Here is a 13594-nt window from a genome sequence, read left to right on the forward strand (position 1 = left end):
TTATACAGTACATGGCATTTAAACCAAGCTGATATCCAGCCAGAGGAGCGCTACCGTAGTTAGCCGCTCTCTCTATCTAGCATAATGTGCACCTGCAACTATTTATGCTGAAAAATGCTGGCCGGGAGTGGGCTGGGCCTGCTCACAGAGGAGGGGACGCGAAGAGGGGTTTGAGAGAGGTCTGGAGCAGTGGCTACTGTCTGAAAGGTTAATAGGCTACAGAGGACATGTAAGTTCTTGAGGCCTTGATTTCACTGTTAAATCAATAATAACAAGACAGTATGTACATGTATTTGAATTCAGTGGGGCTACATTATTATTATTATTATTATTATAATTGTTCTTTTGTTCTAGCTCCAACATGTTAAGAGAGCATTTAAAGAGTGTTTTAGTAGTTGCATGAGATTTTAGCTGAAGACAGGTAGTATGGACGTAATGTTATTAGAGAAAGGAGATTCAGCATGTTCGTTTTAAAAAAAAAAAAAAGGTTTGAGAGGAAACGGGTACAAGTCGAAGGGTTTTTGTGAAGTTTTTTCGTGGAAAAGGAAAGCATGTGCAAAATGGAGGAAATTGCTAGAAGTCTGGATTGATGAATGATAGAGAAATGATTGCGGGGATGTTAACTTTAGCTATATAACGATTCTGCAGTTGTACGTTACTTGAGTGACACAGGAGGAGGAAAAGGAGGAGGAGGAAGAATCCTCTGGGTTCAGTTTGTCTTTGCTGCAGTTTCTCCTGTTATCAGTTTTACCATTTAACCTTTTTAAGTTTATTTTTTGCAGAGAGAGAGAGAGGGAGGATAGGAACAATATTGATGCACTTTTGAAACACACTCCTTAAAAATGGTAAGGGGATAGTGGTCGAGGAGAGTTTGTGGGTTATTAGGGTCTTCATTTTAAATTTTTTTTTGGTTTGTTTTTTTGTTAGTTTTTTCGTTTCAGTTCTAGTTTTTTTTCTTTTAAGTTATTTGATTCTTTTGGGGCTGGATTCCCATGGGGTGACGCACATTGTCTTGAAAGCTACGCCCCGACAGGTGTGTAGAATATTCCATGTTTATAATATAATAGTATATAAACTAAAAAAAACCAAGTCAAGTGTAGACTTAGATTTTTTTTTTTTTTAGTTTGTTTATTTAACCTTATTTCTTTGTTCATTCATAGCCAAAACCTTACAATAGTTCTTTCAAAGAGGTTTAATATTCTGAATCTTTTAGTTTTTTTAAATTAAATTGCTCTCAAAACTGAAGTTCTAAAACTGCCATTTTCTGTTTTTTTGTTTTTTAGGTTTTTTCCCCATTATAGACATGGGTAGGGGGTTTAAATGGTGTGAAAGTTAGACTGTATATAATAAATTTCAGCCCTGTCGTTGAGCAGAAATGCAAGAAATCCTCGTCACAATTTAGAACAGAAATCGTTTTTTTTATCTAAATTGTTTATCCTTCATGTTCTGTTGTGCAAAAGCCAAAATGTTTGTTTCCCAAAAAAGAAAAAAAGTGCTTTAAACAGAAAAAAAATGTTAATGCTTTGTAAAGGATTTGTGTATAATTTGAAAGCGATAACTCCAAAGTGAAAACAATTGATTATACACATCATTCTCTTGCTGCTATGAAGCTTTTCTCTCTTGTCTTACACAAAGATCTTATTGTAATTCACTTGTGTGCTGCTATATGAATTTTTGTATATGTTCTTTTGCTTTTCTTGTCATATGTGTGTACTGGAGGGAACGTAACAGTTTGGTGCGGGACTGGAAGTACTCGTGTTTGCCGATCTTTTTGATTAGCATGTTTTTAGTCTTTTTCATTTGTATCTTTTTATATACTATCATATTCTTGCTGCTTCTTTGTTAATGTTTGTGTACCTCAGGTTAATTGGACGGATAGAGCGAGAGCCCATCTCGCATTACCTCATCACACTTCACATCACACATGTCGTTTTCACTCTGAATTTTGTTGGACGGGTTTCACTTTTTTTTTTCTTTTTTTTTCTCCTGGATGAGATGGAGGACGGTGTTTCCCTTCCTCTCTTTTAAATCGGGAAAAGTTATCCACCAGAATCCACTGAGCTGTTTCAAGTGACTGTACTTTAAAAATAGGTTATTTCATTAATGTGGTGCTAAGTCATTAAACAGCCTTTGATGTATGTTATACATGTATTGGAAAGACAAAAAAAAAAAAGTTTGGTTTTTCTTACATTCTTTGGAGTTTTTTTGGCATGTCGAGATCAGTTCATCGGAATTAAGTGGATTTTTTGTTTTATTTTGTTTTTTGTTTTTTTGAGGTACACATTTAGGTGAAGTGTAAACCACCAGAATGTTTAACAGAGTGTGGTTGTTATCCAAAAACCTCTCTCCCACTATCCCCCATGTGCAACCACACAGTGTACCTCAACAATATCTCCTCAATAAATTGGCTAAAAATCATCATGTGACTCTTTCATCTGTTCTTCCTGTGTGTCTCAGTTTGTTTGTGCCTCTCAATTGCCACCAGGGGGCGATTAAGCCACCAAAAAAGTGAGACTAGAAGAAAAAGTGCTTTTTATATATTTATAAACTTTCATTATTTGCAACTAATATACAGTACAGGTACACAACTGTCACATAAAAGAAAAAAGACTATTTTTTGTTTCTACATGTTCAATTAAGGTGCTATACTTCTTCAGCTCATAATCCAATCAGTTAAAACAAGATATTTATGTGAAATTTACCAAACATTATCAGAAGCTGAATTTCCATATTTTCATATTCCACAAAACACAAAATACAACACAAGATCAAATACAGTTTTTCCACGTCTTTCCAAAATAAGTTTTAATTGGGACAGTGAAAAAAAATGAAATGCCATCTCTCTGTCAAAATGATAAATCAACATGCATAGTTGATATTTAGTTTAAATCTTTCAAAGACTTATTTCACTGGGTAAATTCAATGTAGAATTTTGAACATTGAAATTGTTTTTTTATTTCCATATTTATTCCTCCTTGTTCTTTCAGTCAGATGTTTGAGCTTCACTGAGTTATTATATTAATTGGAGTATTTTACATACATCTAGTATTTTTGGTCTGACGCAGCTCTGCAGTGCGATGTGTGACGTCATGACGCAAATGGCTACGTCACAGAGTTGCAGATGAACCAACCAGGAAGTACGACGAGAGCAGCAGCTGAAAATGTTTACATTTAGTTTGACGCTCATACGACAGTAAGTGATTATTTACAGGCTCGTATTGGTTTCATAAGTACAGAAGACTTTAACATGAGTGAATTGGTAATGTTAATATTGTTGTCCAGACGCAGTACGACCTTTCAGTTGGCGCCAATGAAGCATGGCGGCTCAATGTGCAGCTTTTAGACATGACTGAAGTAACTTAGCAAGCGTGCCATAGTCGTGTTTTAGTTTTAACAGGTGGCTGTGTGTGTGTTTATTTTTAAAATGACATTAATGTTTATTCACAACCACATTTCTATGTGTTTACACAGTGGAGAAACACAGTACAACAGAGACAAGCTGCTGCAAGGTGAGTTCATTCATATCTGTTTATCCGCACTGTCATTTAATGCAGTGGCTTTCTAACTCCCCCCCCTAAACTGAAACAACCACACACCCCCGGTTGATAAGATTTTGTCACAGGGTCCCCCATTTGATAGGACTTTTTGCTTTAAGATGCTTTATTACAGAAAATGTGTGAAATATGACCATAGTCATACATTACGTCATCGTGTCATTCATTTTTTGCCTGCATCCCCCTGAGAACCATTAATTTAAAGCATGAGTGGATATGACTAATACTACAACATGTGTTTTAAGATGAAACCATGAATCTAATATGCTCATGCTGGCTCTTAAGTGTTTGTTCTTTAATCTGCAGACATCCCATAAATGTAGACAGTTAAATCATCAAAGACTGTACTTTGTGTTTTAGGTCAAGGTGTGGACACTCTCCTGTCAGAGACGGGTATACAGCAGGGCGAGGCCGCAGGACGATACCTCACAGACATCACATTCCACAATGTGTTCGTCAGCAACCTACAGCGGGCTGTGCAGGTAATTCAGACTATATTTAGTTTGGGCTGAGAAAAATTACCTTATTTTATTAAATGGTTATTTGTTAATTTCCCTCCCTCCCCTAAAATAGATAAAAGTCAACAGTAAAATACATATGAAACTGCACAAGACTCAACAATACATGTGCATAGATTACAACACCTAACTCAACAACAAAGTATGTACAAACATCACAAACTCATAAACATACCATAGAAGTATCTTAAAACAACAAGCACCAGATCACTCATGATTACATGCCTGATCCCCCTTTTAAAAGCTGTTTGAGTTTAAGTTTAAAATGTTCCCAGTCAGGATCTATTTTGAGTTCTGTGGGTAAAGAGTTCCACATGTCGATCCTCCGAACAGAGAAAACCGTCTGTCCAAGTGATGATTTACAAAAGGGCGGATTACAGTTCCCAGTAGATGCACCTTGTGTTATAGAACCTGAAATCCTAAGAGGAACCACCTGCTCACTGAGCACCTGAGCAATCTGGCTACTTCAGCATTTATAGATTAGTTTAAGGTTAGAAAATCTAATAGAATAACAGAAACTTAAGATACTGAGGTTATCAGTAGCTCTCAAATTGTTCAGACAAGTTGACAGCCTGTTGGTTTATTGACCCTTACACCATCAGCCCATGCACAGTTTCTATTGTATCATTTTCAAGCTCAAAGTCATACTAAAAGTTGTTATTGCCAACATATCCCATGAAAATATCAAAACCAAGCCAAGCCATAGACCTCCACTATGGGTGATAAACACAAAAATAAGCTGTTTCTTGATTTTTATGAACATGACCACTGCAGTTTATTTTTGAGTCACTCCTATGTACATGTATGTGTCCTGCTGCTGTGTAGACTCACCAGAGCACTAAATATGTATCACGCCACAGCTGGTAGTCCCCCTACAAATACACTATTTACTCCTGATTGAGTAACCTTCACCAAAAACTAGAGCACAGCACTTTTATGAAAATAAATGAGCCTTGAAACTACATATTTGTGACACATTGATATACAGCTTCCTTTGGAAAAAGTGGTCTTGAAGCTGGCTCCCATAGGTAGGGTGGGGAAGTCGTAAAGTATTTAAATGGACTAATGCATTGTTTGATTTGGTCTTTTCATGACTTGTGTCCCTAGTTTTTAGATTTCTTACAGTATGTTGACTTTTGTGTGTGTGTGTGTGTGTGTGTGTGTGTGTGTGTGTGTGTGTGTGTGTGTGTGTGTGTGTGTGTGTGTGTGTGTGTGTGTGTGTGTGTTCTCACTTCAGTTTAAGGATTTCATGTTTGGCTGCACAAAACTGTAAAACCACCTAAAATTTGCGCAGATGGAAGGTTGCTGTTTCGTCTCAGTTGTCACAGCGTCAGATTTACATACGGGAGATATGGGAAATGTTACAGATGGGTTGTAGACGGATTTCATGGGTCATCAGTAGAGTTACACTCATACAGTTTGTTGGAATTTCCCAGGACCACGACTCTTGTGCAACACGCTTGAATCAATGAATATTTTATTTAAGACCTGGCAAATGTCATGGAGCCAAATGTCACACAGTTCTTCCCATAGTTACAGTGAGTAGTGTTGCAAGACTCTGCCTATGATTAGCCTCAATACCTCTTTGTAAACGTGTACAAGTTAAACAGTACATCATTTGTTGTATCATTTATAAATGATTAATTACAACAACTTGTGTTAATATTTAATAATCACCAGCACAAAGACGCGAAAGAAGCTCTGTGATTGGACAAGGGCTGCAAGCAATGATTATTTTCATTATTGATTTATAGTTTTGTCTATAAAATGTCAGAAAATAGCAAAAAATGCTTATTATGATGTCTTTGAATGTCATATTTTGTCTGATAAGCAATCAAAAATCCAAATATTCAGTTTACTAACATGTATAACACCAAGAACCTTCAAATTCTCATATTTAAGAAGCTTTGAGACCTCAAATATTTGTAAAATGTTCTTAATAATGATTAAAACTATCAAAATAGTTGCCAATTAACTTTCTATCGATCAACTAATGGATTAATTAAGTAATAGTTGCAACTCTAGATCCTTTTTACTAAAAAACCTTTTAACTAAAAAACTCATTTTGAAGGTTCTCATCAGCCCATAGGGTCACATTTGGGGTTTCAGACCCTCTTCATCTTTCCATAAACATGTGTTCTTACATCCTGTCTCAGAGGTCTTTGAATCACTGATGCTGACGATGAAATAGCTTATATGTTGTTTTGGCACTTATTAATGTATTGAGTCAGTCATTTCCACATGATGTTTCCTTTTGTCAGACAGCTGAAATAATTCTGAGGAAGAATACTCATTCTTCAAGCATGGAGATGGTTTTGGAACCATTACTCAGAGAGAGGGTAAGATCTGATGGCTTTAATCTACTTTAAATATCAAAAATTTTACACGTGGTACAAGAGTTTCCTTACCGAGCTCTGAATTGTTATATCGGCGTCTCTTCAGGGTTTCGGCATTGCTGAAGGTCGTCCCAAAGAGGATCTGAAGAACATGGCGAACGCTGCTGGTCAGTCGTGCCGTGACTTCACCCCTCCAGGAGGCGAGACTTTAGACCAGGTGAGTCAGACACATTCAGGATTCATCATCTGGACACTGATTTAGTTTCCATACTGTTGAACTGAAGGTCAAGAGAGTGTTGCTTGTACAACAGCGCCATGCAGTGTTCATTGTGGGTCATTTCATTTAAAAAAAAAAACTTACAAGTCAAGGAAGTAGACTTTGATTGTGTATATTTCTTACAACCTGAAGCTAATTCATGCATGTTAATAGATCTGGGTAAAGTTGCATGATTAGCAGTATTTTACTACTACTGCTTAAACACATGGATTAGTTTTCCCTTCAGAGAATAGTCTCTATACTCAGTCATTTCAGTGTCCTATGGAATAATAAGAAACCGTCCATACAGACTATACTCTTTCTTTGGTAATTGAACAATGTTTTATAGAGTTAACAACAAAGGAGAGTTTAATCTTTTAATCCTTTAAAAAAAAATTAAAATTGTTATTTTTGCCCACAACAGGCAGCTCTAAAAACCCGCTCTACGCTACCTGCTCAGCACCAAATGGCAAATAGACACAGTCAGCTGTAGACGAGCTGGTGAACATAGTGGAACATTTAGCAGCTATGGAGAAAGCAAAAACAGAACGAAAGAGAACTCTGAATGATAATGTTGCTCTCTATACCGGCTGGATGTATAAATAAACAACTATTTGCTAACGAATTTACCATATTGATTTAAAAGGTCATGATAGTTCAGTGTTGTCTGCTGCCCCCAAGTGGTAAAAAATCAGGTATTGCAGGTTTAACACATAGAAAACCAAATTCTTACATTAAAGAAGCTTCAACTAGCAATTTTAGAGCATGTTGCTTGAAGAATGACTTAAAACAGTTAATTAATTACCAGATAGTTGCAGATTCATTTCTGATAGATGATTTTAGCTCTTATTTCTCATGAGCAGAAAACATGAAGAAAAACCTTCTGCAGATGATACATTGTTCAGTTTTGCCTCTCTGGCTCTCGCTCCACTCACACCTGCTGGTGTTCAGGAGTCTTTTCAGTTTGATCGTTCACCTCTAAGTTCTGGTTCATGTCATCTTGCTTCCAGGTTAAGCTGCGTTTTAAAAAATTCCTCAAAGTCCTTTTCGAGCGACTGTTGGACGAGCACAGCTGGTCAGCACCGGATGGCTCTGCGGGTGCGACCGCAGCGAACATGACAGCCTCTGCTGCCTCGGATGTCGCTCCCGGCGGTTCAGCTGACGACGGCCTTCAGGGTGTGTCGGTCCACGCTCTGGTGGTGAGCCACGGTGCCTACATCCGTGTGGCCATCAGGCACCTTGTAGAGGATTTAAAGTGCTCTCTGCCTCCAGGGGTGAAGGTGTCCCACCTGTTCTCACCGTGTCCAAACACGGGCATCAGCCGCTTCATTCTCACCTTGAGCCAGTCCGAGCCCGGCCCGGTGCTCTCTGCTGCTCGCTGTGTTTTTACCAACAGAAAGGACCACCTGGACGACTTCACAGCTGCTGAATAGTTTAACAGAAGAGTAAAAAGGTTTCTGTATGCAAACTGCGTGCGTGCACATATACACAGTATGAAAAACAGAACTATTATGAACACTAAAGGGAGTCAAAGCTACCACAGAGCTTCACTGTGAGTAACTGCATCAACAATGCACATCAAACAACGTACAGGGTAAAATAATCTTTTCTCAGTAATCTGTAGTGTTTTGCTGTGAACTAGTAATCATCATAATAACCTCTGAGTGTGCAGTACTGTATTATCAAAGCATTTAAAATCGTCCTCTCTACTGTAGGCCAGTAAGGACTCACTTCATACCACATTTTTAATCATGTTCGTTTTATCACTTCTCTTATCATGTTATACCAAAGTCAAACTATTTAATGTGTTATTGAACACGGCCAGTGAAAGTGGCATTTCAGTTGATGTGTCTCCCTTGTGTTGTGATTGTGGTGCTGCTCGTTTTACTAGTGCAATATAATATAACACTTTTGTTTTTGTTGAGTTTGTGTTGAACAAAAAAGGGTTAATGTAACAAAGTAAAATGAGATCTATTTATATGAGTACTACAAAGATTAAATCTTAAAACTGAAGACTCACTGAGCACTGAAGTACTTTTTACTGTACTGATACATCATGTGTAGAGAAAGAGTGAAGAGTGGAAGAAAATGTGTTCATATCACTTTTATTCTAGATATTTGAGATTGCATTCCTGATATTGATGATATTGATATTATACTGAGTCTGCGTACTGATAGCTACCCTATGTGAAGTATTTTATAGACAAAATGTTTGGATGAACTATTAATCAATTAAATATATGTAGGCTAGTATTGGTATCACTTTTCAGAAAAGGTCAGGGGTCAGAAAGAAAATAAGAGTTGCTGCTATCAGATTTCTTTAAAGGACAGGTTCACTACTTTTACAAGTCTGTCTTAAAACAATAGTCAGGTGCCCAAATGAACATAGTTTTCTTCCTCTTATCATTCCTCCTGTTCATACTGGCCTTTAGAAGACCCCTTCAGATGTCCAAATGAGTCAAATCAAGTAGACATCTTTCAATATTTAAGTGTTTTTAGTGCCAAAGTCCCTCTATACTTCCAACACAGCTCAACAGGGAAACACAAAGAGGAAATTTGATGCTAAAAAGACTGTAAATGTGACAGATATCCACTTGATATGACTAACTTAGACTGCTGAAGTCTCATATGAGCTTCAGATCAACCTTTAAATGTTGTTTTTGGCCCCCATCACTTCCATTGAAAGCACATTTAAAAAGTGCATTCTTTGAACAGGAGGAATGATTACAGCAAGGAAAACCTCTTTGAGTGTTCATATGAGCACCTGTCTGTTGTTTTAAGACAGACTTGAAAAATTGTGAACCTGTCCTTTAAGAAAAGATTAGGGATCACTTTTTTTCCCCTCATCCTGAGTGTGACTGGAAAAAGTTTGAGCACCCTAGGGCCCTCCTACACTGTCACCACTGAACTGTGCAGTGCTTTTAATAGCTGCTAGAGACGTGCAGTCACCCTCAAAGAACTGCTGCTTGTAAAACTAAAGTAGGTCATTTGAAATAAATAAATCTATGTTATCAGGAGGAGGTTAACAACTAACCTTAAAACAGAAATCTGCCATTTTGGGAAATACACTTAGGCCTATTTTTATTTCTGGTGGAGGGTAGAAAGGAAGATTTGACGCCACCTTTTCTACATAAATATAGTAAGAGTCGGAACAGGGAAACAGCGAGCCTGGTTTTGTGTAAAGTTAATTAATTCCACCTGCAAGCACTTCTAAATCTCACTAAGTTTATTGACATGATCTTGTTTGTTTAATACACCGAATAACAAAGATAAGCAGAGATTTCTGTCAGTTTTTGAATCTCTACTGGTTGCCTGGCAAGGACAACAAAAAAACACTTTGCTTATTATTTTGACCAAATTTCATTCACAAATTGTATTTTTAAAGCAGAACTCTACAACTTTCTTCTATATCTGAATGTATAAGAAAAAGCTGTTAAAACATATAACTCCTGTAAGCTTAACAAGATATTTATTCAAGATATTTGTTTAAAAATAGAGGATTCCTTTAAGGGGTCAAAGGTTAATGGCACCTCAGTGTATTTTTAGAGTGACATGACTCAGCTGCAGCTCATGTACCTGCGAGCTAATTAGGCCGAGGAAGTGAGAGAGTGCAGGAAGTTTCAGCTAATGAGAGGAACTTCTTACACAGTGACTGGGTCAATGTTACACCAGCTTTCACACAGTACGTCTTTACTGAATGACGCAGCAAAAAAAAAAAAACCTTCAAAAAAAATCCACTCAACACTTGAACATGTTTCCTTTATGAGTTTATTTTGTCCCAAATTCAAGCAACACTCCCTCTTACATCTCCCAATGCATACATTCAAAGACAAACCACATTTTTCGTACATGTACATTTAACTGTAAATCATCCTTTAAATAAAACACCATAAATAACAATTAAGGAATGGATTTAAATAAATAAATACTCTTATAGGGACTGGGTTTTCATGTTTGCTGGTGGTGCCCAGCACCTGTAAAAATCACATAGCAGGAGTTCAGATCTGATTTTACCCTGTAGTTATATTCCTTCAAGTCATGAATTAGATTGTACTCATGTTTGCAAAGAAACGTACATATATGGACACAGTACCACATTGAAGATACTGTAATTGATTGTGGTGATCTTTAGTTTTTTGGAATTGCTGTTTCAGGTCAAAAATCTAAAGTTAAACAAACTTATCCAACATAGTAAACTTAGGACTTAAAAATAAAGGCAAAACTTAACCTTAACTCTACTAAATACAACTTTTATGTATATTCCTATATATATATTTTTATTCTATATCATGCCTGTCTAGTTTCACATCAGTAGACAGGGCCTCAAGTCTTCCAGAGGTAGGCTTCTGTCTTGATATTACATCAGTATGACATTGGAAATGCAGGTTTCTCAGGCCAGCTGTAAAACCCTTCATGATGAAAGCCCACAAAAAAACTACGTGAAGAAAATGTACAAAATGGAATGAATAATTTCTTGGACTCTGTTTGCTTTACTGATAGGCTATTCCTACGTCCTCATGAAGTTGTTGAGCAATCACTTCCTCAGTAAAGAAAAATCAATCCTAGCTCTTCAGGGAAACAAGGTTGAAGATTATTTCTCCTATAAACAATCACTGAGTACTTGAAAGGATGCCAGCTATTATAATGGATATGAATGGTGGAAGTTCATTTCTCAGAGCTAAAACTTAAATGTTCTTTGTCATTTGTTTCTGATGGTAAAAGCAATTCATTTGTGTCATTTTAGGTGCTATAAGATCCCTGCGTCCACATATGCTCCATTTATCAGCACAACCTATTCATTATTTATGAGATGAATGTGGGTAAACTACATATCCCTTATTGATCTAACTTTAAATTTACAAAGCAAATAATGTTAAAAGAAAAAAATAGAAGGAATTAGGCTTTAAGACAATATATATATAGCCTTTAAATTGTGCAAAAGGGGCTTCAAGTCAAGTCTAATACTTTGTACATTCAGTGCACTGCTTTTCTGAATGACTGATGACTGAAAATACATTATTGAGTCAGTGTGAAATTTAAGGAACAACCTGAATGCTCTCCTTTTAGTTTGTGCGATATAAAATTCAGATATTTATGCATTTCTTTTCCCTTTCATATGATCATAAACTACAAGGTTAAACTTTGGACTCACTTCTTAGATTAAACAAAAAAGGATCAAAATCACCCTATGGTCCCGGTGCTGCGGGGGCTAGCCGGGTTGGAGGAGAGCACATTCCAGGGGTCGTGAGTGGACGGGTCCAGCAGAGTTTCCCTGGACACGTTGCGCCCTTCGTCCCCAGCCTCCACCTCTACCTCCACCTCCAGATCGGCGTCGTCCTCCGGCACGGCGCGGGAGTCCGATCCCTCCTCAGTCTGACCCATGAAGAAGCTGTGCGGGTCGGTAGGGTCCACTACCTGGTTCCTCTTCTCCCTGTGCAGCAGGAGGCGCTCCAGTGGCACCGTGTTCTTCTTGGGCAGGAAGAGGGAGGTCTGTGGCAGGTTCTGGCCCGCTGAGTACACCTGCCGGGAGCCCTCCAGGTTGAACAGGATGCCGGTTCTGCAGGAGTAGTACACGTCCCGGTTGTTCTCCAGAAGTTTGTGGTTGAACAGACACTCGTCCCTGTGGCAGACGGGCTGAGGGAGAGGGAGAGAGAGAGGAGGAAAAGATGAAGCTCCAGTTTGAAGCAATGCGTCTAATATCACTTTTGTCACCTTTTAGACTTCTAAAACCAAATTATTATATGATAAATCCACTATAAAAAGAAAACTCAAATTCTACAAGAATAAAGTAAAAAAAAAAAAAAAAATCTGATTCAAATCGATTTCCATTGTCTACAGGTCAGTGATTTTCCCTTTTCTGTCTGTACATTACTTCTTGTTTTAAGCAGCAAACTGATACTTCAACACTTTCAGCATTTCTTCAACTTAATCACAGAATAATCTAAAATAAGCAGCCAAAAGTTGCAGTGAAGTTTGTGCGTAAACGGATAGGAAGCGATGTTAAAAACTGCTTTAAAAACCCAAAATTGGTGCCAAGAAAATATCAGGGGATAGATTTAGTTAATAGTAACGATCAATCATACAGAGGAATTAAAAAAAAGACATACATTTATTCATGTTGCAGTACGCTTGTGTATAAAACTCATGTTGAAAACTATGCGTAAAACCTCAAAAAGCGTGCCAAGAGAAAAGGAGCTCAAAATGAAAAGTTCAGTGTAATGAATCGATTGAATCAATAAAAGAATAGAAACTGAGTGTTGACTTACAGAGCTGAACGGATTGCCCTCCAGATCCATACACAGGTATCGGCTACTTTTGACGCCGAGGATGGCGATGCGCTCCCTCGTTTCAGCTTTCAGTAAAATCACACCTGCAGAGAAATAGGAACAATGAGCATCGGACTGTTAAAGACAGAACTTCAGACTTTTAAATCAATTTCTGGAAGTAAAATGTAGAAACTTACTATATGAACTCCTGACAGTAGTTTTACGCACAGTGCCATCTAATCTAATCTCCAAGTAGAAGTTGTTGAGATCTGTGGAAGTCTGCAGGTGAACGTATCTCCTCGGGTTCCCCCAGTTGGATCCGACCAGCGGTGATGGGTTCGGGACAGTTTCCCCGAGAGGAAATCCCTGGAGGATAGTGAGTAAAAGCGCGAGCACAGTGTCCCTCATTCCCAGTCTCCTGTTGACGTCCATCCTGGAGCAAACCGGTGGTTTCCACTGCGAGCTGCTGGAAGTTTTCAGATGCTCTGTTGTCCCAAAGTTTGGAGACAGTTCCTATTTAAAGCCCCTTGAGTGCCACTCCTGCTCACATCCTTTACGTAAAAAAAGAAACTCGCCCCCAAAGCAGATGTGCGGGTTTGCTGCAGCGGAAGAGCCACTTCCACCTCTGTCTGTTTATCCCGATGCTCTTGGTCAGACAACAGGA

The 13594-nt window shown here is 38.0% G+C and overlaps 2 protein-coding genes across 2 annotated transcripts; one reads left to right on the forward strand and one right to left on the reverse strand.

Annotated features, from left to right (window-relative positions):
- The first annotated feature begins 3130 nt into the window (after positions 1-3130).
- On the forward strand, positions 3131-8648 carry tigarb (TP53 induced glycolysis regulatory phosphatase b). Its single transcript, XM_053344178.1, has 6 exons — positions 3131-3193; positions 3472-3509; positions 3915-4036; positions 6334-6411; positions 6515-6625; positions 7675-8648. The coding sequence occupies exons 1-6, from the start codon at positions 3162-3164 to the stop codon at positions 8095-8097; spliced, it is 804 nt and encodes a 267-aa protein (XP_053200153.1). The 5' UTR covers positions 3131-3161; the 3' UTR covers positions 8098-8648.
- Positions 8649-11845: 3197 nt separating this feature from the next.
- fgf23 (fibroblast growth factor 23) lies at positions 11846-13362 on the reverse strand. Its single transcript, XM_053344181.1, has 3 exons — positions 13128-13362; positions 12931-13034; positions 11846-12298 (listed from the first exon to the last, which is right to left on the reverse strand). Exons 1-3 carry the CDS (start codon positions 13360-13362, stop codon positions 11846-11848), a joined length of 792 nt encoding a protein of 263 aa, XP_053200156.1.
- Between the last annotated feature and the right edge of the window lie 232 nt (positions 13363-13594).

Source organism: Scomber japonicus, chromosome 23 (genome assembly GCF_027409825.1).
Source record: "Scomber japonicus isolate fScoJap1 chromosome 23, fScoJap1.pri, whole genome shotgun sequence".
Classification (NCBI taxonomy): Eukaryota; Metazoa; Chordata; class Actinopteri; order Scombriformes; family Scombridae; genus Scomber; species Scomber japonicus.